Source organism: Oncorhynchus mykiss, chromosome 14 (genome assembly GCF_057628025.1).
Source record: "Oncorhynchus mykiss isolate SJ-2025 chromosome 14, ASM5762802v1, whole genome shotgun sequence".
NCBI classification, from domain to species: Eukaryota; Metazoa; Chordata; class Actinopteri; order Salmoniformes; family Salmonidae; genus Oncorhynchus; species Oncorhynchus mykiss.
The window spans coordinates 5,257,601-5,281,803 of record NC_143035.1 but is presented as its reverse complement, the minus strand read 5'-3'; the positions used below and the strand labels follow the sequence as shown (position 1 = coordinate 5,281,803).

The 24,203-nt window shown below is 40.5% G+C and overlaps 1 protein-coding gene across 2 annotated transcripts; it reads right to left on the bottom strand.

Moving 5' to 3' along the window:
- Nucleotides 1-10,761: 10,761 nt before the first annotated feature.
- Nucleotides 10,762-23,765, bottom strand: phykpl (5-phosphohydroxy-L-lysine phospho-lyase). 2 transcript variants are annotated; one of them, XM_021560862.3, is made up of 13 exons: nt 23,565-23,765; nt 23,335-23,453; nt 16,653-16,812; nt 16,472-16,546; nt 16,285-16,372; nt 16,078-16,194; nt 15,824-15,906; nt 15,417-15,642; nt 15,141-15,295; nt 14,886-14,975; nt 14,552-14,682; nt 13,259-13,301; nt 10,762-12,946 (listed from the first exon to the last, which is right to left on the bottom strand). In XM_021560862.3, exons 1-13 carry the CDS (start codon nt 23,621-23,623, stop codon nt 12,859-12,861), a joined length of 1,434 nt encoding a protein of 477 aa, XP_021416537.1. In that variant the 5' UTR covers nt 23,624-23,765; the 3' UTR covers nt 10,762-12,858. The 2 variants fall into 2 exon arrangements, with proteins under 2 accessions (XP_021416537.1, XP_090054311.1); XM_090198185.1 differs by having other exon boundaries at nt 23,335-23,449; nt 23,565-23,745.
- Nucleotides 23,766-24,203: the final 438 nt, after the last annotated feature.

Here is a 24,203-nt window from a genome sequence, read left to right as displayed (position 1 = left end):
AAGTTCTGGGACCATATCCACAAAGAACCTCAAAGTAGGAATGCTGATATAGGATAAGTTTAGCCTTTTTAGATCATAAATACCATTTCTATGGACAGATCCAAGATGAGCACTTCTACTTTGAGATGATTTGTAGATACGGGCCCCGGTGCTCTGCCCTATGAAATCCAATGTCTGAGAAATGCACTTTTAACGGTTAGTGAAATCTCCTGGAGGAGCACATCACACTATCAACAACACTACCTCTGACTCCTTCTGATTGTGACCAATTCTTACTGTCTGATGCAATTAAATATTTCTACAGGTTTGTACAAACCTTAGAAATCTCCACTGTCCAGTTTTTGATGACTGCGCTCTATGTCTGAAAAGGAAAAGTAGAATTGTCAACAGGTCCCTTACACACCTGTTTAGGTGGTGTGTAGTATGGATCCTTCAAGACTGTTGTGTAAGTGCCATTGGCCTGGTTCAGAAATGGTCCCCCAACACGTCTGTGTCGGCAGATATAAGGAATCAGGTCAGTGTAAGCTCTCTGAAATGTAAGTTCTGCAAACACTGCAGTTGTGGAGGCCAAGTCAACTTGGGTTTAAATGTTTTGTTGAGACTGGGTATTCTGTCTCAAGTATAAATAAATGTATACTATACAACTGTGTAAATGTATTGTAATAAGTCAGGGCTAAAGGGTAAGAGTTCCAGTCACCTGTGAGAATGTGGTGTATCCTGTCTGCCACCAAGTCTGCGTCCTCCATACTGAAGCACATGGGAGGTTTAAACTTGACAATGTTCTCCCAGGGGCCGTCTGTACTGACACAGATATACTCCTCTTTCAGTCTGGAAAGGGAGACGAGACCAACGGATATTTCTGCTTGAAGGTTCTCTTCTAAAAAATAATGCAAAGATTTATACCAAAATAAGAATAGTGATAACTCTTCACCGAATTGTGACTGCAGCAAACACTGACACACTGATATGTTTGCAAAGTTGTTGCTTCCTAAGGCCTTGTCGCAGTAAATTACCAGTCTGACTACTCACCTGAAAACATCACCCTGCAGCTGGAAGACCCAGAAATGGCTCCCCACACACCCAAAACCTCATCTGCCACAAACACTCCCCCTGCAGAGGGCCCATATCAGAGAAATACCAACACTCACTGCCGCATGTCAACGATAAAAGCAATAGCTTTTACGATCGCAATGGCATCAATCTTCACTCAAATGAGGTTCTGGCTCTTTATGCTTTTCTTCACCGATAAGAAAATGGTCAAGTATAATAGTGCACTAATATTGTATGCTCAGAGGCAGTACCTACTTGGGCAAGAGTGTTGGCCTCCAGCACTGGGTGACAACTCAGCAAAAAATGATATGCAGGAGTATATTTAGAGAAAAAATCTACTGAGACATGCATGTGAAAAGGAAGCGGAACAGTAGTTTTTGTGTGATGTGAGAAACCTTACTGGTCGAGCAATGTCATGTTTGGTGTACTGGTGGGCAAGTGTAGTGCTATATCATTGGCCTCTGAACTGTTGGAGACATATTACATTATTCTTATCTTAAGGGAATGTCATTGGGGCTGTGCTTCAGGAGGAAGTCATAGGTTGTAGGACATGGTGTCTTACCCTGAGTTGACAAAATAGAAAACAGCTTGTCGGGCAGAGTGGCAGCGAGGTCGGCGGCATACTGAATGATGTTGTCATGAAGGAAGTGCAAATTGAAATCAGAAGCTCCATCTGCGTTGTGGCTGCTTGTGTGATGCTGGGATGACAGTGACCCACTCTAGGTGCAACAACAATCCAACGTTGTCAAAGTTTCATTACATACACTTACCACTAGCAGGTACTATCATGTCTTATGTTGTATTACTAATGTTCAAAGGGCTTTGAACTGTGTCCTTCGCTCTCTCAAAATATTATTTGAATACAACATATTTATCAAGCCATGCACGAGCTGCACAGTGACATGAGCCTACCAGATGGGCTAAATTAATTTTATGCTCGTTTTGAGGCAAGCAACACTGAAGCGTGCATGAGAACCCCAGCAGTTCCAGACGACTGTGTGACCACACTCCGTAGCTGATGTCAATGTTGACCTGTAAAGATCTTACAAGTCCACGGGACCAGACGTTTTACCAGGACAGATAACCAGAGCAAGTGTGGACCAACTGGCAAGTGTCTTCTCTTGACATTTTCAATCTCCCTGACCAAGTATGTAATATATTTTCAAGCAGATCACCATCGTCCCTGTGCCCAAGAACGCCAAGGTAACCTGCCTAAATGACTACCGCCCCGTAGAATTCACGTCTGTACCCATGAAGTGCTTTGAAAGGCTGGTCATGGCTCACATCCACACCATCATCCCGGAAACCCTAGATCCACTCCAATTCGCATACTGCCCCTACAGATCGATAGATGACAAAATCTCTATTTCACTCAACTGCCCTTTCCCACTGGGACAAAAGGAACACCTATGTGAGAATGCTGTTCATGCTCATCACTAAGCTAAGGACCCTGGGACTAAACACCTCCCTCTGCAACTGGATCCTGGACTGCCTGATGGGTTGCCGTCTCCAGGTTGTGTGGGTAGGTAACACATCCGCCTCGCTGATCCTCAATACGGTGGTCCCTCAGGGGTGGTGCTTTATACCTGTACTCCCTGTTCACCCACTACTGCGTGGCCAAGCATGACTCCAACACCATCGTTAATTTTGCTGATGACACAATGGTGGTAAGCCTGATCACCGACAAGGATGAGAGCCTACAAGAAGGAGGTCACAGACCTGGCAGTGTGGTGCCAGGACAACAACCTCTCCCTCAACATGAGAAAGACAAAGGAGCTGATCGTGGACTACAGAAAAAGGAGGACCGAACATACCCCCATTCACATCAACGTGGGTCGTGAGCTTCAAGTTCCTTGGTGTCCACATCACCAGCAAACTATCATGGTCCAAACACACCAACACAAGTCGTGAAGAGGGCACAGCTGCACCATCGAGAGCATCCTGACCGGTTGTATCACCGCCTGGTATGGCAACTGCTCAGCATCCGACTGGAAGATGCTACAGAGGGTAGTGCGTATGGCCCAGTACATCACTGGGGCCAAGCTTCCTGTCATCCAGGACCACTGACACCGCCTAGTATAAAGGAAGGCCCATAAAATTGTCAAACTCCAGCCACCCAATTCCTAGCCTGTTCTTTCTGCTACCGCATGGCAATCGGTACCGGAGAGCCAAGTCTTAGCATGAGGTTGTAAGTAACAACATTTCCCAGGACATATCTGATCTTGGCAGAAATCTTAAACTGTTGTTAATCTAACTGCACTGTCCAATTTACAGTAGCTATATTACAGTGAACGAATACCATGCTATTGTTTGAGGAGAGTGCACAGTTATGAACCTAAAGTTATTAATAAACCAATTAGGCACATTTGGGCAATCCTGATACAAAATTTTGAACAGAAATGCAATGGGTCTTTGGATCAGTCTAAAACTTTGCACATACACTGCTGCCACCTAGTGGCCACAATCTAAATTGCACCTGGGCTGGAATAATACATTATGCATTTCAAAGATGGTATTTTCTTTTACCAGATCTAAAGTGTTATTCTCCTACATTCATTTCACATTTCCACAAACTTCAAAGTGTTTCATTTCAAATAGTATCAAGAATATGCATATCCTTGCTTCAATCCCTAAGCTACAGGCAGTTAGATTTGGATATGTTATTTTAGGCAAAAATTGAAAAGGGTGGATCCTTAAGAGGGTTAACAACTTCTACCCCAAGCCATAAAACTGCGGAACAATTAAGCAAATGGCTACAGACTTTTTTTTGTACACTACTGCCACTCGCTGTTTATTTTTGCATTGTCACTTTACCCCTACCTACAGTTGAAGTTGGAAGTTTACATACACCTTAGCCAAATACATTTAAACTCAGTTTTTCACAATTCCTGACATTTAATCCTAGTAAAAGTTCCCTGTTTTTAGGGCAGTTAGGATCACCACTTTATTTTAAGAATGTGAAATGTCAGAATAATAGTAGTGAGAATTATTTCAGCATTTATTTATTTCATCACATTCCCAGTGGGCCAGAAGTTTACATACACTCAATTAGTATTTGGTAGCATTGCCTTAAATTTTTTAAAACTTGGATCAAACCCTTACACAAGCTTCCCACAATAAGTTGGGTGAATTTTGTCCCATTCTTCCTGACAGAGCTGGTGTAACAGTCAGGTTTGTAGGCCTCCTTGCTCGCACACGCTTTTTCAGTTCTGCCCACACATTTTCTATAGGATTGTGGTCAGGGCTTTGTGATGGCCACTCCAATACCTTGACTTTGTTGTCCATAAGCCATTTTGCCACAACTTTGGAAGTATGCTTGGGGTCATTGTCCATTTGGAAGACCCATTTGTGACCAAGCTTTAACTTCCTGACTGATGTCTTGAGATATTGCTTCAATATATCCACACAATTTCCTCCCACATGATGCCATCTATTTTGAAGTGCACCAGACCCTCCTGCAGCAAAGCACCCCCACAACATGATGCTGCCACCCCCGTGCTTCATGGTTGGGATGGTTTTCTTCGGCTTGCAAGCCTTCCCGTTTCATCAGACCAGAGGACATTTCTCCAAAAGGTACGATCTTTGTCCCCATGTGCAGTTGCAAACCATAGTCTGGCCTTTTTATGGTGGTTTTAGAGCAGTGGCTTCTTCCTTGCTGAGCGGCCTTTCAGGTTATGTTGATGTAGGACTCATTTTACTGTGGATATAGATACTTTTGTACCCGTTTCCTCCAGAATCTTCACCAATCCTTTGCTGCCACTCTGTGATTGATTTGCACTTTTCACACCAAAGTACGTTCATCTATAGGAGACAGAACGCATCTCCTTCCTGAGCAGTATGACTGCTGCGTGGTCACATGGTGTTTACACTTGCATACTATTGTTTGTACAGATGAACATGGTACCTTCAGACGTTTGGAAATTTGTTTGAAGACTTGTGGAGGTCTACAAAAAAAATCTTAGGTCTGGGCTGATTTTCTTTTGATTTTCCCATGATGTCAAGCAAAGAGGCACTGAGTTTGAAGGTAGGCCTTGAAATACATGCACAGGTACACCTCCAATTGACTCAAATGATGTCAATTAGCCTATCAGAAGCTTCTAAAGCCATGACACCATTTTCTGGAAGCTGTTTAAAGGCACAATCAATTTAGTGTATGTACACTTCTGACCTTTTATTCGGCAGGTGTTGAAATACCAAGGGGGGGGGGGGGGGGAAGTGCTTTTATTTCACCCCAAAGTCATGGAATTTGCTTGGTCATTAAAAGTTCAAATTGGTGATAGTCTCTGCGATCCTATAGCTATCAGAGATGATCCCTAATTTTAGAGGAATTTCTCAAGGTCCTAAATGATATCTTAACCGCCATCGATAAGAAACATTACTGTGCAGCCGTATTCATTGATCTGGCCAAGGCTTTCGACTCTGTCAATCACCACATCCTCATCGGCAGACTCGACAGCCTTGGTTTCTCAAATGATTGCCTCGCCTGGTTCACCAACTACTTCTCTGATAAAGTTCAGTGTGTCAAATCGGAGGGTCTGCTGTCCGGACCTCTGGCAGTCTCTATGGGGGTGCCACAGGGTTCAATTCTTGGACCGACTTTCTTCTCTGTATACATCAATGAGGTCGCTCTTGCTGCTGGTGAGTCTCTCCACCTCTACGCAGACGACACCATTCTGTATACTTCTGGCCCTTCTTTGGACACTGTGTTAACAACCCTCCAGGCAAGCTTCAATGCCATACAACTCTCCTTCCGTGGCCTCCAATTGCTCTTAAATACAAGTAAAACTAAATGCATGCTCTTCAACCGATCGCTACCTGTACCTACCCGCCTGTCCAACATTACTACTCTGGACGGCTCCGACTTAGAATACGTGGACAACTACAAATACTTAGGTGTCTGGTTAGACTGTAAACTCTCCTTCCAGACCCATATCAAACATCTCCAATCCAAAGTTAAATCTAGAATTGGCTTCCTATTTCGCAACAAAGCATCCTTCACTCATGCTGCTAAACATACCCTTGTAAAACGGACCATCCTACCAATCCTCGACTTTGGCGATGTCATTTACAAAATAGCCTCCAATACCCTACTCAACAAATTGGATGCAGTCTATCACAGTGCAATCCGTTTTGTCACCAAAGCCCCATATACTACCCACCATTGCGACCTGTACGCTCTCGTTGGCTGGCCCTCGCTTCATACTCGTCGCCAAACCCACTGGCTCCATGTCATCTACAAGACCCTGCTAGGTAAAGTCCCCCCTTATCTCAGCTCGCTGGTCACCATTGCATCTCCCATCTGTAGCACACGCTCCAGCAGGTACATCTCTCTAGTCACCCCCAAAACCAATTCTTTATTTGGCCGCCTCTCCTTCCAGTTCTCTGCTGCCAATGACTGGAACGAACTACACAAATCTCTGAAACTGGAAACACTTATCTCCCTCACTAGCTTTAAGCACCAAATGTCAGAGCAGCTCACAGATTACTGCACCTGTACATAGCCCACCTATAATTTAGCCCAAATAACTACCTCTTTCCCTACTGTATTTAATTTATTTATTTATTTTGCTCCTTTGCACCCCCATTATTTTTATTTCTACTTTGCACATTCTCCCATTGCAAATCTACCATTCCAGTGTTTTACTTGCTATATTGTATCTACTTTGCCACCATGGCCTTTTTGCCTTTACCTCCCTTATCTCACCTCATTTGCTCACATCGTATATAGACTTGTTTATACTGTATTATTGACTATGTTTGTTTTACTCCATGTGTAACTCTCTGTCGTTGTATGTGTCGAACTGCTTTGCTTTATCTTGGCCAGGTCGCAATTGTAAATGAGAACTTGTTCTCAACTTGCCTACCTGGTTAAATAAAGGTTAAATAAATAAATAAATAAATAAATAAATGAGAATCTCCGATGCTATAAATGCTTTTGGTTTTAATACAGGCTATGGCAGCGTTTTTCGTAGTTACAGTCCACCAAATTGAAAAGTGTATATTCACTTCCATAATATTTGTTCTAGGCAATAAACATACAGGATACCCATACAAAAATGCAGTAAAATGGCAGTACCGTGAAATAATGGTTGTTAAATTAATTATATCTGGTAGCTTGCTGTATGTGTTGGCTTCTAATGGTCATTTTTCATTTGTGTTAGCTAATTGCACTGTTTATTGTGCTGCACATTTTCTTCTGTTCCACTGAATTCTGTTTGGAAGTTTTATGACTAACTATTTATTTAAGAAATAACACAAGCATGTCTTATTTCATTTATTTCATGCTTCAATCCACTAGGGTTTTCAAAACCCTATTTTTATCGCATTTATTTCCATACATAATTTGTCAAAGTATTGCACCTGAATTTGACCCTGAAAATATTACTATTATATTTTCCCTTAGCTTTTAAGCTATTAACAGAATCTGTGCAGTCATTTAATTTACATTTCTGTAGCTAAATATGGAGGTAACCATATTTAGTTCTAGCAACAAAAAAAAAAGATCTCTGCGTGCAGCCTGCTTGCTCGAGCACATTGGTCAACAGCAACAGTTTTTCAAAATGTACACAACTTCTAAAAGTGGTAGTCCCTGTTCTCCTGAATTCTTGTTTTACTTTTGTAAGTAAAGCGGCAGTTCGTTGGGAGACGAAAGGTAAGATTAGCTAGCTAACTAATTCAGCTGGCTAATGCTAGCTCTCTGGCTAATCCACTATGGACATGGTACATTTTAATTTCTACCTGTTGAAGCTAGCTAGATAACATTTGGATATCTGAGTTAATGATTGTAAAGGGGTGTGTGTGTGTGTGTGTGTGTGTGTGTGTGTGTGTGTGTGTGTGTGTGTGTTCTCTGCAGGTGTGAGACAGATGATCACAATAACTTTAGAAAACATTCATATCAACGTAGTCATGCTAGCTATGTGTGTGTGTGTTCAGTGTGAGGGAGAAAGAGATTATGATCACAATCATATGTCAACATTGTGTCATGCTAGCTGTGAGTGTGTGTGAGAGATTGTACATGAATACACATAGGAAACATTGATTGTGTGAGACAGTAAGGTAGCCTACTGTAAAATTCTTGAAATGTGTACCTCCCCACACACTGGATGTGAAGATTTTTCTTGATTTAATCAGGGATCGTTTGTATTTGACAATAGGATACATTTTGCCTATCCCTGCTCCCCCTCAACACTCATTCTAACGTTACACCTCTCAACTGCCCTTTTCAATTCTTTCTCTTTTTTTGCAGGAATCTTCTAGCTTGGATGGAGGAAACAAAGGGAGGAGTACATCATTTGTCTAGCCTGCTGACTAAGAAATGTAAATAGCCTGTTTTGCTTTCTGTCTATCTATATCTCCATCTGTCTGCCTCACTGCCAGGTTGCTGAGGGGCAACATAGTCAATGTACTTGCTAGGCTAACGTAGTGAAGATCTTAGGTAATGATGAATCATGATTCATCTGTCTTTACAGTTCCTGAAACATGTCAATGACCTGCTGCATGGCCTCTACAGCAGTGCTTCTAATAATAGAAGTTAGTAAAGTAAACCAAATCCTATTTTAAACTCGCAAAACTCTCGTCCTAATTTGTGAGTCTTGTAAAGTTTCCCCCATTTCTCTCTTGCTCATTCTGTTGCTCACTCAAACTCACACATGTGCACAGTTACAGAGAAGAGGAAGATATTTGCCAATTACACCCATTTCTAACCATGTTTGTTGCAGGAATGATATATAAGATTTTTATTGTCTCTTTATTGCCTGTTTACGCATACTTTAATGGTAGCATTTAGCTTTCTATTTTTAAGACTGCCAAGCTGTCTTCAATGTGGGGGAACCTCTGTACGGGACAATGTCCTCAGGATTATGGAGCAATGTGTTTATAAAACGTTTGAATATAACATGTATTAGGATTAAACAAAACTTTACCATTTAGACATTAGTTAAACATTTATCCAACTGTTTTTAATTTTGAAATCCTCTTTCTTAGAATGTTTCAGATTGATGACCAATGAATTCATGTTCCACTTCAATATGAAGGGACAGAGGAGCAAATATACCATTGCTACCACTTTTAGTAGATTCTGACTGTTAAAGATATTTTACTGTGTGTTACATTTACATTTTAGTTAGTTATTAGTGTATTCATCCTAAGATAGCTAGGTGGGACAACCACATCAGACATAAAAAGTCAAATGTTTATCAAAGTAGCTAGCAGTTGAGTCAGAGCTAGAGGAGGGAGGGGTCAAGTGCAAGTGCTGGTTCAGTTACAAAAAAAAGGAGGGGGGGTCCGAGGTGAGGAGGTTTATTTAAGATACTGTTTAAAGAGGTAGGGTTTCAGATGTCTTGGGAAGATTGAGTGTAATCATGGAGGCTTCCCCCAAAAATCTTCCCTGGAAAAAACATCCAAAATAATGTATCTTTCGTCTCTCAGTGTTTCATAAATGTCCTTTTAATTCGCAAGAGGCTGACTGTATCTCACCGGCGAAAGCATCCGAGCGAACGAAACAGCGCCCCTCTGTCTCAGTATGTGTAGCAAATCTATCTGATGCTGTTTGGTCAGAAAGAGTATGACATTGTTGCAGCCCGTAGCATTGAATGCAAAAGAAGCCAGCAAGCATTTGGCCCCCATTGATAAAAAATACATTAAATAGCCAATCAGCATTAAGCTAAACTGAGTGAGCTCAGCTGTGAATGGTCCTGGCTCACCAAAAAAGGTGTAAAGGGAAGCCAGTTTGGATTTGGCTTCAGACCATTCACATCACAAGCTATACGTCAACATTGTGTTGTCTTCATGGCTAAATTTTCTAAATTAGCCATGGATGGAGATAGGGATTTGGACTTCTGCTTTTACTTAATTCTCCGTGCTGGCCAATGATTATAACGGATCCAACCATAAATTCATACATTGTGTCCCTGTCCTGAGAGGATGGAAGTTAAACATGTAGCTAGAAGTAGTATGCTAATGTTAACTAGCTGGCCTGGCGTATCATTGCCTATGAAAGGAAGTTAAGCTAGCAAGCAAGTATTTTAACCAGGTAACCTAGGATTCAAAAAAACTAAAAGCGTGTACTGTACGTAGACTGTTTAGGCAACACGAAAGAGGATGCCATTGGCGTTTCTCTATAAGTAGGTTGAATCAAAATTTTTTCTTTCTATTTGCAAGCATGCAAATACGCACATACACACAGAGAATTCAGAACCATGGACAACCACATCATATTTAGCTTACGTTGATTGGACTAAATCGTTTTTGGTTTCTTTTAGTCACTGTATTAGACTAAGCATAGGTGATTTAGATGTTGAAATGGTGCTGGAATACTGGAGGCAGATCCTGTTTTCTTTGTGACTTGGGGTAACTTTCCATGGTTCTAAATCAATAGTTTAGTAGTCCGAAAATGTAGGACACTTTTACGTTGCTTGACCATGCTGTAGGTCATGTAACTGTTTGTTACATGCAATATGTTTTGTGGACTTTACCGAACAGATGTTGCTCTCTGGCTTTGTAGTGAAACAACATGTGTGGTTGAATTTATTCTGCCAATGTGTCTTATTGTCTCGGCCTTAGGCCTATATATCACGGTGTCAAGGCATATGAATGACTAGGTTAAAGAGCAAACAATACAATTATCACAACACACAGGTTGGCTTCCCCATTGATTTTACCCATGCACCACTACTGTGTGTTTACAGTTCTGTCATGTCCTGCATGCCCACATTATGCCAATCAATTTATTTTATTTGTATGTTTACAGTAAGTTTCATGAAAAGCCAGAAAATAAATCAGGAGGTTGGTGTGTTGCAGTACCTCTTGAAAGCCCTTAAATATGCCCCTGACCGCCGTGGTGAAAATTCTTCAACTAGTACTTCGGAAATACTTTTAACCAGCTGAGTCCACAAAGTTTCTTCAGGAATGACCTTTTCTAGTTGTCTTTTAAAATCTCAAATGTATAAAGTTGTAATGCACCGATTCTCTTCACTGCAGATCTGACCCATCGCACGACTCTTGAAGAGGGCCATGAGAATCTCCAGTACCCTATAACAACACTCTTATTAATCATGCATTGCCTTTATATATTCTGTGTCCCTGTCTTTCTATGCATGTAGTCTGTGGGTGAATTATAAAACAATTACTGTATGCAGATGTGCAAAAATGTGTGCTTTAGATTTGTTTTTGCCATCCATTTTAAATGTAAGAATATGTTGCAGATTAACTTTGCATTTGCAGTTCTTTATGATAGCCACATTAGCAGCTAATTAAGATTTAATTTTGGGGTGGTAAATACAGGCAAATATACTGATAAGTCACCTTGTCCTAGAGAGATTTACACTTTTCAAAACATCACGCCAGGGTAAGCCTACATAAAACACTTTATTTGAAGTGTTTCTGAAATCCCCTATGGGAAAACTTAGTCCGGTAGTTGCGATGGATTGCATTCGGAAAGTATTCAGACCCCTAGACTTTTCCACATTTTGTTACTTTACAGCCTTATTCAAAAATGTTTTTATTTAAAAAAATCCCTCATCAATATAAACACAATATCCCATAATGACAAAGCAAAAGCAGATTTTTATACATTTTTGTAAATGTATAAAAATTAAATACAGAAATTAATTATTGGGTATGACGCTACAAGCTTGGCACATCTGTATTTGGAGAGTTTCTCCCATTTCTCTGCAGATCCTCAAGCTCTGTCCGATTAGATGGGGAGCGCCGCTGCACAGCTATTTCCTGGGATGCTTGAATGGGTTCAAGTCCGGGCTCTGGCTGGGCCACTCAAGGACATTCAGAGACTTGTCCCGAAGCCACTCCTGTGTTGTCTTGGCTGTGTGCTTAGGGTTGTTGTCCTGTTGAAAGGTTAACTTTCGCCCAAGTCTGAGGTCCTGAGCGCTCTGGCGCAGGTTTTCATCAAATATCTCTCTGTACTTTGCACCATTCATCTTTCCCTCGATCCTGACTAGTTTCCCAATCCCTACCGCTGAAAAACATCGCCACAGCATGATGCTGCCACCACCTTCACTGTAGGGATGGTGCTCTTTCAGAGTGACTAATGGGTTCTTGGTCACCTCCATGAGGCTAGCTCTAGGAAGAGTCTTGGTGGTTCCAAACTTCTTCCATTTAAGAATGATGGAGGCCACTGTGTTCTTGGGGACCTTCAATGCTGCAGAAATGTCTTGGTACCCTTCCGCAGATCTGTGCCTCGACACAATCCTGTCTCGGAGCTCTACAGACAATTCCTTTGACCTCATGGCTTGGTTTTTGCTCTGACATGCACTGTCAACTGTGTAGACAGGTGTGTGCATTTCCAAATCATGTCCAATCAATTTAATTTACCACAGGTGGACTCCAAGTTGTAGAAACATCTCAAGGTTTATTCATGGAAACAGGATGCACATAAGCTCAATTTCGAGTCTCATAGCAAAGGGTATGAATACTTATGTAAATAATGTATTTGTTTTTTAATTTTCTTTAAATTATCAAAATTGGGTATTGTATGTAGATTGAGGATTTCATCCATTGTCGAATAAGGCTGTTACGTAACAAAATGTGGAAAAAGTCAAAGGGTCTGAATACTTTCCGAATGCACTGTATTTCCACAGGGAAGTATAAATGCGAGGAGGATAAATTCATATGTACATTGTGTTATAGTACAAATCGATTGCCTTTCTGTTGCATATGTCACTGCTTCTCTTATGTCCCTCATGCAGAATCAAAAGCAGTCACTAATTCCACTTCATGAATTGTCACAAACCATTCTTGTGCTGTTAGATCTAGTAGTGTAATCTTAATGATTTAAAAAAAAAAAAATTATCCTTAATTGTGGTATGGATCTGTGAGATTGGTTGTGTTGAATACTTCTGCATTCCTTCCCTTGTCTTCCTCCAAGATGACTCCAGTTAGTCTGAAAAGCGAAAGATGCAAGTTCTAGGACCGTATCCACAAAACGCCTCAAAGTAGGAATGCTAATATTGGATCAGTGTAGCCTTTTCTATGGACAGATCCTAGATAAGCACTTCTACTCTGAGATTTGTTGATACGGGCCTCAATGCTCTGCCCTATGAAATCCAATGTCTGAGAAATGCACTTTTAACGGTTAGTGAAATCTCCTGGAGGAGCACATCACACTATCAACAACACTACCTCTGACTCCTTCTGATTGTGACCAATTCTTACTGTCTGATGCAATTAAATCTTTCTACAGGTTTATACAAACCTTAAATCTTCACTGTCCAGTTTTTGATGACTGCGCTCCATGTCTGAAAAGGAAAAGTAGAATTGTCAACAGGTCCTACACACCTGCTTAGGTGATGTGTTGTATGGATCTGTTAAGACTGTTGTGTAATTGCCATTGGCCCAGTTCAGAAGTCGGCAGATATACGAATCGGGTCGGTGCAGGCTCCCTGAACCTTCAGTTCCGCAAACACTGCAGTGGTAGAGTCTAAGTTGGGTTAAAAAGACTGGGTGTTCTTGTCTCCTTAAAGGAAAAATCCACCCAAAATCACTCATTCTTTTCATTTACAGTGTTAAATATCACTGTGAGAACAATATTTTTTTGTGAACAAATGTTTAATTTTTGGTGTTATAATAAGGTTGGCAGCAACATGGAAAATCGTTGTGGAAATCTTTTGCAGCTCCAGTCGACTACAAAATCCACAATGCAATGCTCTCTATGGGCTAGCTAGCTACATAGCAAACGTAGCTACCCACAATACCAAAGACAATATCAGCATGTAAAGTAGCTAGTTAGCTGTAAAATCGACTGCATCTCAAACTAGAGGTGTCACTACAGACCCAGGTTCGATTCCAGGCTGTATCACAATCGGCCATGATTGGGAGTCCCATAGGGCGGCGCACAATTGGCCCAGCGTCGTTAGGGTTTGGCCGGGGTAAGCCGTCATTGTAAATAAGAATTAATTCTTAACTGACTTGCATAGTTAAAGGTTAGATAAAAAAAAAAAACAGAGTGGAGTTCTAACATTTGCAGCGACAGTCTGTTGGGTTGGGTGTTAAACGTTCTTTCATTGGATTCCTATCTCCTTTCTATAATATCTCTGGCAACTGCACTATGCAATGCACCCCGGACTAAAGAGGCAGACAAATAGGAAAATTTGCTAGGCTCTGTTAAATAACATATTTCTCGAGGTAGGAATATGGCAAAAAATATAATCAATGGCTCACTTGACAGAAGACATTGGACAGTATTGAAATGTGACATGTATGATAGACGTTTTTGCGATCCAAAAGTCGTATTCCTATGAACTTCCAGTGAGAGACTTTATCACAGTGTTACGTCATATAGGACGGATTTCTGCCTGCTTGAATGCCAATAACTCGGATAAACATGAAATGACCCAGGGAATCGATAGGACATCACTCACAGACGCACAAAAACAATATAATATTCAAAATGGGTGAACCTTTCCTTTTAAGTATAATAAATGTATACTATAGAACTGTGTAAATGTATTGTAATAAGTCAGGGCTAAAGGGTAAGTGTTCCAGTCACCTGTGAGAATGTGGTGTATCCTGTCTGCCACCAAGTCTGCATCCTCCATACTGAAGCACATGGGAGGTTTAAACTTGACAATGTTCTCCCAGGGGCCGTCTGTACTGACACAGATATACTCCTCTTTCAGTCTGGAATGGGAGACGAGACCAAATAATATTTCTGCTTAAAGGTTCTCTTCTAAAAAATAATGCAAAGATTTATACCAAAATAAGAATAGTGATAACTCTTCACCGAATTGTGACTGCAGCAAACACTGACACACTTTGATATGATTGTATAGTTGTTTCTTCACAAGGCCTCGCAGCAGTGAATGACCAGTCTGACCCCATACCTTCTGACAACTTGCGCTGCTGCGTCTGTAGCTGGGGTCCTCTGTTCTTTGTCGGTGACCATCTCCAAGCCCACAAACAGCCCCACTCCACTGCCAAGAGTAAACACAAAGCCAGGTATTGTATACTGTCTTCAGCCAGTATCTCCGAATGGATCATGCTGTAGACTAGAGAGTATGAGGTTGACTGCAATGTCATATGTGAGTAGTTATTATAGAGACATTCCCTTCACATAATCCACGTCGTAGGCACCCTACCGGACATCTCCAATGATTGGATGTTTGGTCTGTAGCTGTCTCAGCCGGTCCAATAGGTGTCCTCCTACTCTTGAGGAGTTCCCCCTCAGGTCCTCCTTCTCAATCACGTCCAGGACAGCCAGGCCGATGGCACACGACACTGGGTTACCGCCAAACTGCACAGTCACAGGAGAACCACAAACCATGATTAGGGATGAGACTCCTAACGAACTTTTGTGCACGGCTAACATGATTTAATAGGCAGAATATAGGTTGTAATAGCCACCAGTTTCTCACTGTATTGAAGTACTCCACTCCGTTGGCTGTGAAGGCCCCAGCGATCTCCGCTGTGGTTGCTACACATGACAGGGGATGTCCGTTGCCCATCGGCTTGCCCATAGTCACTATGTCAGGGCTAAAATCATCACCCTGCAGCTGGAAGGCCCAGAAATGGCTCCCCACACGCCCAAAACCTGTTTGCACCTCGTCTGCCACAAACACTCCCCCTGCAGAGCGCACGTATCTGTCGAGAGATACCAACACTCACTGTCACATGTCAAAGATAAAAGCAATAGCTTTTACTATCATAATGGCCTCAATCCAAACTCAAATGAGGATTTGGCTCTTCGTCCTTTTCTTCACCGATAAGAAAATGGGACAGTATAATAGTGCACTAATATTTTATGCTCAGAGGCAGTACCTACTCTGCTACTTTAGTTGAGTATCCCTTGGGCAAGAGGATTTGGCCTCCAACACTGGGCAAGGACTCAGAAAAAAATGCAGAAACCTGTAGGTTGCAAGTCAGTTTTGAGTTATTAGATCCATAGAATTAGTACAATACTGAACATTGTTATTACACTGTTACTACACTAATCAGCATTACACCCCGCTCTGTGTCCAAATTGAGACTATTTTCAAACTTTCCTTCTCCATGCAAAACCTATTGTATTTACTGTACCTTGCGACCTTTTTGGTGCACCTTGTCTATCACATCCTTCACAGTATCTGCATATGCCTGGGCTGGGTTGGGATGGTCCTCTCTGAATATACCTCTATAGATGTCTGGTATGGGTGCCTGTAAGGGTTAAACAGGAAAATTACAATTTTAGCTTTTTGTAGCACATGCAAAAAAATAGAGGCATGCCATATCTATCCTCTTACACACCACGTGAACCCACTCTTTCTGTCCTGTCAGCTTCTGGAACTTGTATGGACTGATATCGATGAGCGAAGTCAGGTGCCCATGATATGCACTAGAATGGAGGAAGAGGGGGAAAAGAGGAAGAAGTACATTTTAGAGAAGAAATCCACTGAGATTAGTAGTAGTTTTTGTGTGATTTGAGAAACCTTACTGGTCAAGCACAATGACGTCTTCATGTTGGGTGTACTGGTGGGCCAAGCGTAGTGCCAGATCATTGGCCTCTGAGCTGTTGGGAGACATACATATTACATTATTCTTCCTATATCTTACGTGGATGTCATTGGGGCTGTGTTTCAGGAGGAAGTCATAGGTTGTGGGACATGGTGTCTTACCCTGAGTTGACAAAATAGAAGACACGCAGCTTGTCGGGCAGAGTGGCAGCGAGGCGGTCGGCATACTGAACTATATTGTCGTGAAGGAAGCGCGAATTGGCATTCAGAAGCTCCATCTGCGTCGTGGCTGCTTGTGTGATGCTGGGATGACAGTGACCCACTGTAGGTGCAACAACAATCCAACGTTCCCAACGTTTCGTTACATACAATTACCACTAGGAGGTACTTTCATGTTGATTATATTGTGGTACTACTGTAATGTTCAAAGGGCTTTGGACTGTGACCTTTGCCCTCACAAAATATTACTCACCAAATCAGATGCATTAAAATAATGTCACCAATAGAGAGCAACAGTAATGGCATCTTTTTGTAGGCACTAACTCCGCCATGGTTTGTTGAACAAAGCCTATGGGAAAAAGTATGGAGTTGTTGGATAAATGCCGAAAATAAGGTCTGTGGTAAATACAGGCTTAGGAAATCTTAAACGTTTTGTTCTATTAGATCATCAGGTCATTTTTGGTGAATTTTGAAGCATTTACCCAGAGGGCATACGACGTGATAAAGACGGCTTTTACTAGTTGAAATCTTGTCGGAACGTCTTATAACCAGATCACAACCAGATTAAGATGTACTTTTGACATATGAACAAAAAAAAGTATTATGTTGGTTGAGATCTGGTTTTTGGTTGAAATCTGATTGAAATACTGACCAGTTATCTATATGCTACTCAATGAAAAGCCATCAATCTATATAAACATGGGCATAGTGTTTGTGGGCCATGCACCCATTGAATATAAGACACTAGAAGCATTACAATTATTACAGTTATTAAAAGTTAATGTTCTTTTTCAGCAGGGTTTGCATGATTCAGACCGGGTTGAATAATATTACTCTGGGCTCCGGATAATGCTATCCAGGCCGAGTCCAATTCAGCTTATCCGGCCCAATTAACTTTTTCAGGAGCAGGGCCATTTAAGGTTTTTATTTGGCAGGTGTTGAAATGCCAATTTTACAAAAATAAGAAATGTGATCTATTTCACCCCCAAGTCATGAAAGTTGGTAGGTCATTAAAGCAAACATTTGAGATGGTCTCTAATTTAGAGAATCTATACATGCTTTTGTTTTTTACGCCTGGCTATGGCAGTGTTTTTCGTAGTTACAGTCCACCCAATTGAAAAGTGTATATGCACAATATTTGGTCTAGGCGATAAACATGCACAATAATACAGGATACCCATACAAAAATGCACTGCTGTTGAAATGCAGTAAAATGGCAATACTGTGAAATAATGGCTGTTTAATTAATGATATCTGGTAGCTTGCTGTGTGTGTTGGCTTCTAATGGTAATTTTTTTATTTGCGTTAGCTAATTGTACTGTTTATTGTGCTGCACATTTTTCTTCTGTTCTCTGAATTCTATTTGGAAGTTCTATTATGACTAACTATTTATTTAAGAAATAAAACATAGGCCTGTCTTTTATTTCAAAAGCATACTACAATTCACCAGGATTTATAAAACCCTACTTTTAATCGCAATTATTTCCACAACTAATTAGTCTAAAATTATTGCACCTGAATTGGACCCTGAAAATATGGCTATTATATTTTTCCTTAAAGGCTTTAAGCAATTCACATAATGCGTGCAGTAATTTAAATTTCAGTAGCTAAGGAGGCAGGCATATCAGTTTCAGTTAAAAGTTGGATGGGAATCTGTGCCTCGCGCGCAGTAATAGATCTCTGCGTGCAGGCAGCCTGCTTGCATGAGCACATCAGTCAACAACAACAGTTTCTAAAAAATGTACACAAAAAAACTTTTAAAAGATTTTACTGCTAAGTGGTAGTCCCTGTTCTCCTGCATTATTGTTTAACTTTTGTAGGTAAAGGGGCATTTTGTTGGGGAGAAAAACGTCAAGGAATAATTAGCTAGCTTGCTAATTAACTAACTCAGCAGGGCTAATTTTAACTAGCTAACATTAGCTCTCTGACTAATCCTTCATGGATATGGTAAGTCTTCATTTTTACCTGTTGTAGGTGTTTGTTGTAGCTAGCTTGCAAACAGATTGACATTTGAATATCTGTTCAGTTAATAATAGCAAATGTGTGTGTGAGTGAGAAAGATGATCACAATAACTTTAGAAAACATTGTCATGTCAAAGTTGTCATGCTAGCAATGTGTGTGTATGAGAGAGGGGGGGATGATGATTGTGATCACAATCACGTATAGAAAAGATTGTTGTCATATCAACATTTTGTCATGCTAGCTGTGTGACTGTGTGTGTGTGTGAGAGAGAGATGGTACATGAATATACATATAGGAAACATTGATTGTGTGGGACAGTAAGGTAGTTTAATTATTCAAATGTGTACCCCCAATATGGTTGTGAAGATTTTCTTGATTCATTTTTATTTAACTAAGCAAGTCAGTTAAGAACAAATTCTTATTTTTACTTACCCCAGCCAAACCCTCCCATAAACCAGACGACGCTGAGCCAATCTGATCACGGCCTCATGCTTGAACCAGGGTCACTCGGGAGCCCATTCATCAGAGATCCTTCTATTTTTGTGTATTTTGTATTTGACAATACAATTAATTTTGCCTATCCCTGCTCCCCCTCTACACTCATTCTAATGTTACATCTCTCAACTGCCTTTTCAATTCTTTTATTTTTTTTTGCAGGAATCTTCTAGCTTGGAAGGATGGAGGAGTGAACAAAGGGAAGGAGTACTGAAGTTACCCAGCATGCTGACTAAGAAATTGAATTAGCCCATGTTTTGTTGTCTATCACTCTCTCCATCTGCCTCACTGCCAGATTGCTGAAGAGCAACATGGTCGATGTACTTGCTAGGCTAAGTCTAACTTAGTGAAGAGCTTAGGTAATGGTGAATCATGATTCATCTTTGTCTTTACAGCTCCTGAAACATGTCAATGACCTAATGTATGGGGTCTACAACAGTTACCAGTGACCTATTCTGCCACATCCCAGTGAAAGGAGAGAGCAGAACCACCCCTCCTTAAACCCATAGTCATTGACAGTAAGTTGTGTGCTAGATGTTATTTTGTCTTCTGTTTGATACTTTTTTTCTCTGGATTAGGTCTCACTGAGACTGGATTACCCAAGAGACATGCTATTCAGCTTCCCATGATTGCCTAATCTTACACTTTTGAAAAAATAGGTGGTATCTAGAACCTAAAACGGTTCATCGGCTGTCCCTATAGGAAAACATTTTGAAGAACACTTTTTGGTTCCAGATAGAACTGTTGGATTCCATGTAGAACACTTTCCTCAGAGGGTTCTACATGGAACGCAAACAGGTTATACCTGAAACACAAAATGGTTCTAACTGGAACCAAACAGAGTTCTCCTATGGGGACAGCAGAAGAACCCTTTGGAAAGCCAAAGAACCCTTTTGGAACCTTTTTTTTACTAAGAGTGTAGTGTAAGTAAATCCAATTGAAATAGCACTGCTTCTAATAACATATGTTTGTAAAGCAAATAAAATACAATTTTAACTCCCCCCTTTTTTCAGTTGCAAAACCTGTGTCCTGATCAACAGACACCTCCCTTGCTGAGTCATGTATAGTTTCTCACATTTCTCTCTTGCTCATTCTCCTCGCTCACTCAAACATTACAGTGCATTCGGAAAGTATTCAGACACCTTGACTTGTTCCACATTTTGTTACCTTACAGCCTTATTCTAAAATGGATTAAACCATTTTTTTCCTCCCTCAATCTACACACATTACCCCATAATGACAAAGCAAACACTGTTTAAAAAAATAAATAAATAAATAAAATTTTTACATTTTATTAAAATTAAGAAAAAAACAAATAGTAGATTTACATAAGTATTCAGACCCTATACTCAGTAAAGGCAGTGATTACAGCCTCAAGTCTTCTTGGGTATGATGCTACAAGCTTGGCACACCTTTATTTGCAGAGTTTCTCCCATTCTTCTCTGCAGATCCTCTCATGCCCTGTCAGGTTGGATGGGGAGTGTTACTGCACAGCTATTTTCAGGACTCTCCAGAGATGTTCTATTGGGTTCAAGTTCGGGCTCTGGTTGGGCCACTCAAGGACATTCAGAGACTTGCTCTGAAGCCACTTCTGCATTGTCTTGGCTGTGTGCTCAGGGTCATTATCCTATTGGAAGTTGAACCTTTGCCCCAGTCTGAGGTCCTGAGCACTTTATAGCAGGTTATCGTCAAGGATCTCTTTGTACTTTGTTCCGTTCATCTTTCCCTCAATTCTGACTAGTCTCCCAGTCCCATAAAGGCCTGATTGGTAGAGTGCTGCAGAGATGGTTGTCCTTCTGGAAGGCTCTCCCATCTCCACAGAGGAACTCTGGAGCTCTGTCAGAGTGACCATTGGGTTCTTGGTCACCTCCCTGACCAAGGCCCTTTCCCCCCGATTGCTCAGTTTGGCCGGGCGGCCAGCTATAGGAAGAGTCTTGTTGGTTCCAAACTTCTTCCATATAAGAATAATGGAGGCCACTGTGTTCTTGGGAACCTTCATTGCTGTAGAATTGTTTTGGTACCCTTCCCCAGATCTGAGTTCTACATACAATTCCTTTGACCCCATGGCTTGGTTTTTGCTCTGACATATACACTGTCAACTGTGGGACCTTATATAAACAGGTGTGTGCCTTTCCAAATCTTGTCCAATCAATTGAATTTACGACAGGTGGACTCCCAATAAAGTTGTAGAAACATCAAGGATGATCACTGGAAACAGGATGCATCTGAGCTCAATGTTGAGTCTCATAGCAAAGGGTTTGAATACTTATGTAAATAAGGTATTTCTGTTTTTACTTGCAATACATTTGCAAAAAATTATAGAAACCTGTTTTCACTTTGTCATTTTGGGGTATTTGTGTGTAGATTGATGAGGAAAATGTTTATTTAATCAATTTTAGAATAAGGCTGTAATGTAACAAAATGTGGAAAAAGTCAAGGGGTCTGAATACTTCCCGAATGCACTGTACACCCATTTCTAACAATGTTACAATGGCGATTCTGATCCAACCATAAATTCATACATTGTGCCACTGGCCTGATAGGATGGAAGTTCAACATGTAGCTAGATTTGCCAATTGCACCCATTTCTAACAATGTTTGTTGCAGGAATGATTTGTCTCTTTAAACATACTTGAATTGTTGCATTTGGCATTCTTTTTTTAAGACTGCCAAGCTGTCTTCAATTGGCGGAACCTTTGTCTGGGACAATGTCCTCAGGATTATGGAGCGGTGTGTTTATATAAAGTTGTTTGAATATTAAACATGTATTAGGATTAAGCAAAACTTTATCATTTGGAGATGAGTTAAAAATTGTAATTATACAACTACTGTGTAATTTTATCTTAATTTTTTTTTATCTTATCTTATCTTTAATCTTAAAATGTTTCAGATTGATGACCAATGAAGTAATGTCCCACTTCAATATGAAGGAACAGAGGAGCAAACATGCCTTTGCTACCACTTTTAGTAGATTCAGACTGTTAAATATATTTTTCTGTGTGTTATGTACTGTCCTGCATGCCCACATTATGTCAATCATTATTTTATTTTTATGCTTACAGTATGTGTCATGAACAGACAGAAAAATCAGGAGCTTGGTGTGTTGCCGGCCTTCTGGAAAGGCTTTAAATATGCCCCTGAACGCCGTGGTGGAGAAGGACGCAAAGTATGTGCATGAGCAAGTTGCTCTTTTTTGAAGACATCTCTAAGCTATAATTGCCACAAAATCGTTTTAACTAGTACCATGGAAATATTTTTAGATAGCTGAGTCCACAAAGTTACACCAAGAATGTCCTTTTCTAGTCCTTTTCTTTTCTAGTCTTTTAAAATCTCAAATGTATAAAGTTGTGATGCACCGATTCTCTTCACTGCAGATCTGACCCATCGCACGACTCTTGAAGAGGGCCACTACGCTCCAGATCGCCTTCTGTGCTCAGAGGTCCTTGATGACAACCTACCCCATCGCACCACTCGTATGAATCACTAATCAAATAAAACAATGGGCCTTTATATAGTCTGTTTCCCATTCTTTCTATGCATGTAATTCATGTCTGTGGGTGAATTATGAAACAATTACTGTATGCAGATGTGCAAAAAATTGTGATAATAGATTTGTTTTTGCCATTGCTTGATCGATTTTAAAATGTAAGAATATGTTGCAGATTAACTTTAATTGGTGACTATGGAAACAAGTAGAAATGTAATGAACAATGTTTTCAATATCCTACTTTATCCTCTGCAATACTTTTTACAGTAAACTTAGAAACAAAGGTGCTATCTAGAACCTAAAAGGGTTATTCGGCTGTCCCCATAGGATAACCTTTTTGGTTTCAGGTAAGTAGGACCATTTCCACGGTTCTACATGGAACCCAAAAGGGTTATACGTGGAACCAACAAGCCTTCTCCCTAGAACCAAGAAGAGTACAGCCGAAGAACCCTTTAGGAACCTATTTTTCTAAGAGTATAGGTAATAAATTGTAGTCAGGTGGTCATTACCAGGTTATGATGCGGTGTTAACCTCAGACTTTATTTTCGGCGTTTAACTTTATTCCAAAACTATTCATTTCCCATTAATTTTGCACATAGGAATGGCTGAACGATCCTGAGGTATATAATTTCCGATTTGTTGTACTACAAGTTGGCGAGCTCTATAGATGTGTCTCTTACCGTGCTGAACGTTGCTGATACAGTCCAAGTACCGCTTGCCATTTTCGTCATACAAATACTGTCCTCTGGCTCTGACTATCTTCACGGGATCGTCTGAATAGAAGAGTCTGCAAGACTGCCTAGGAGAGGCATAATTTAAACCATTTTATATGTCAGTGCATAATTTCATACCAGGGCCAAGCGTTGTTGCTGCCAACTTGAGTTTCTTCAAGTCAAACACAGTTACATACCCAATCAGTTTCTTTCTCATTGCAAGAGTCTCTTCTTTCCTGAACATTTCCAACGCCATTTTCACTGCGTTTCTCTTAGTTTGTATTACTAAATTAAACTCCAGTTTCTAGTTGTCTTTTCCGTCATAACAACTTTCTGAAGAAATCACGTGGATTTTCATAACTGCGCATGCGTCTGTCTGAATGACGTGGGCGCATTCTGGATTATAATATTATATATATATATATATATATATACATTTATTTTTTTTAACGAATGATGTGTCTGTCTTTTTATGTGTTTCTTTCCCATGAAAAAACTTGTAATTAATTTACAGCACCTCATCGTCACGAAAATTTGACAAACTACACTACCCAGAGTTCAAAACATGTTTTTGTAGAGAGCTGGAATCTCGCCGGGCACATTCGTTTTCAAAAGGACTAATTAAAACTGTGGTAGTGGCAAAGACCAACCCAACCGACACATTGCTGACTTATTATCGCAGAAAAATGCTGTACAGTACTCGATGCGTTTTTCTTTAGAATACTTTCTGTCTACTGTTTTGTTCTACTTTCAGAACAATAGGGGGGTGATTTTCAAGAATTAAAAAGCAAAGCGTTTTTCACGTTTAAGATTTCCATTGAATTTCGGAGACAATA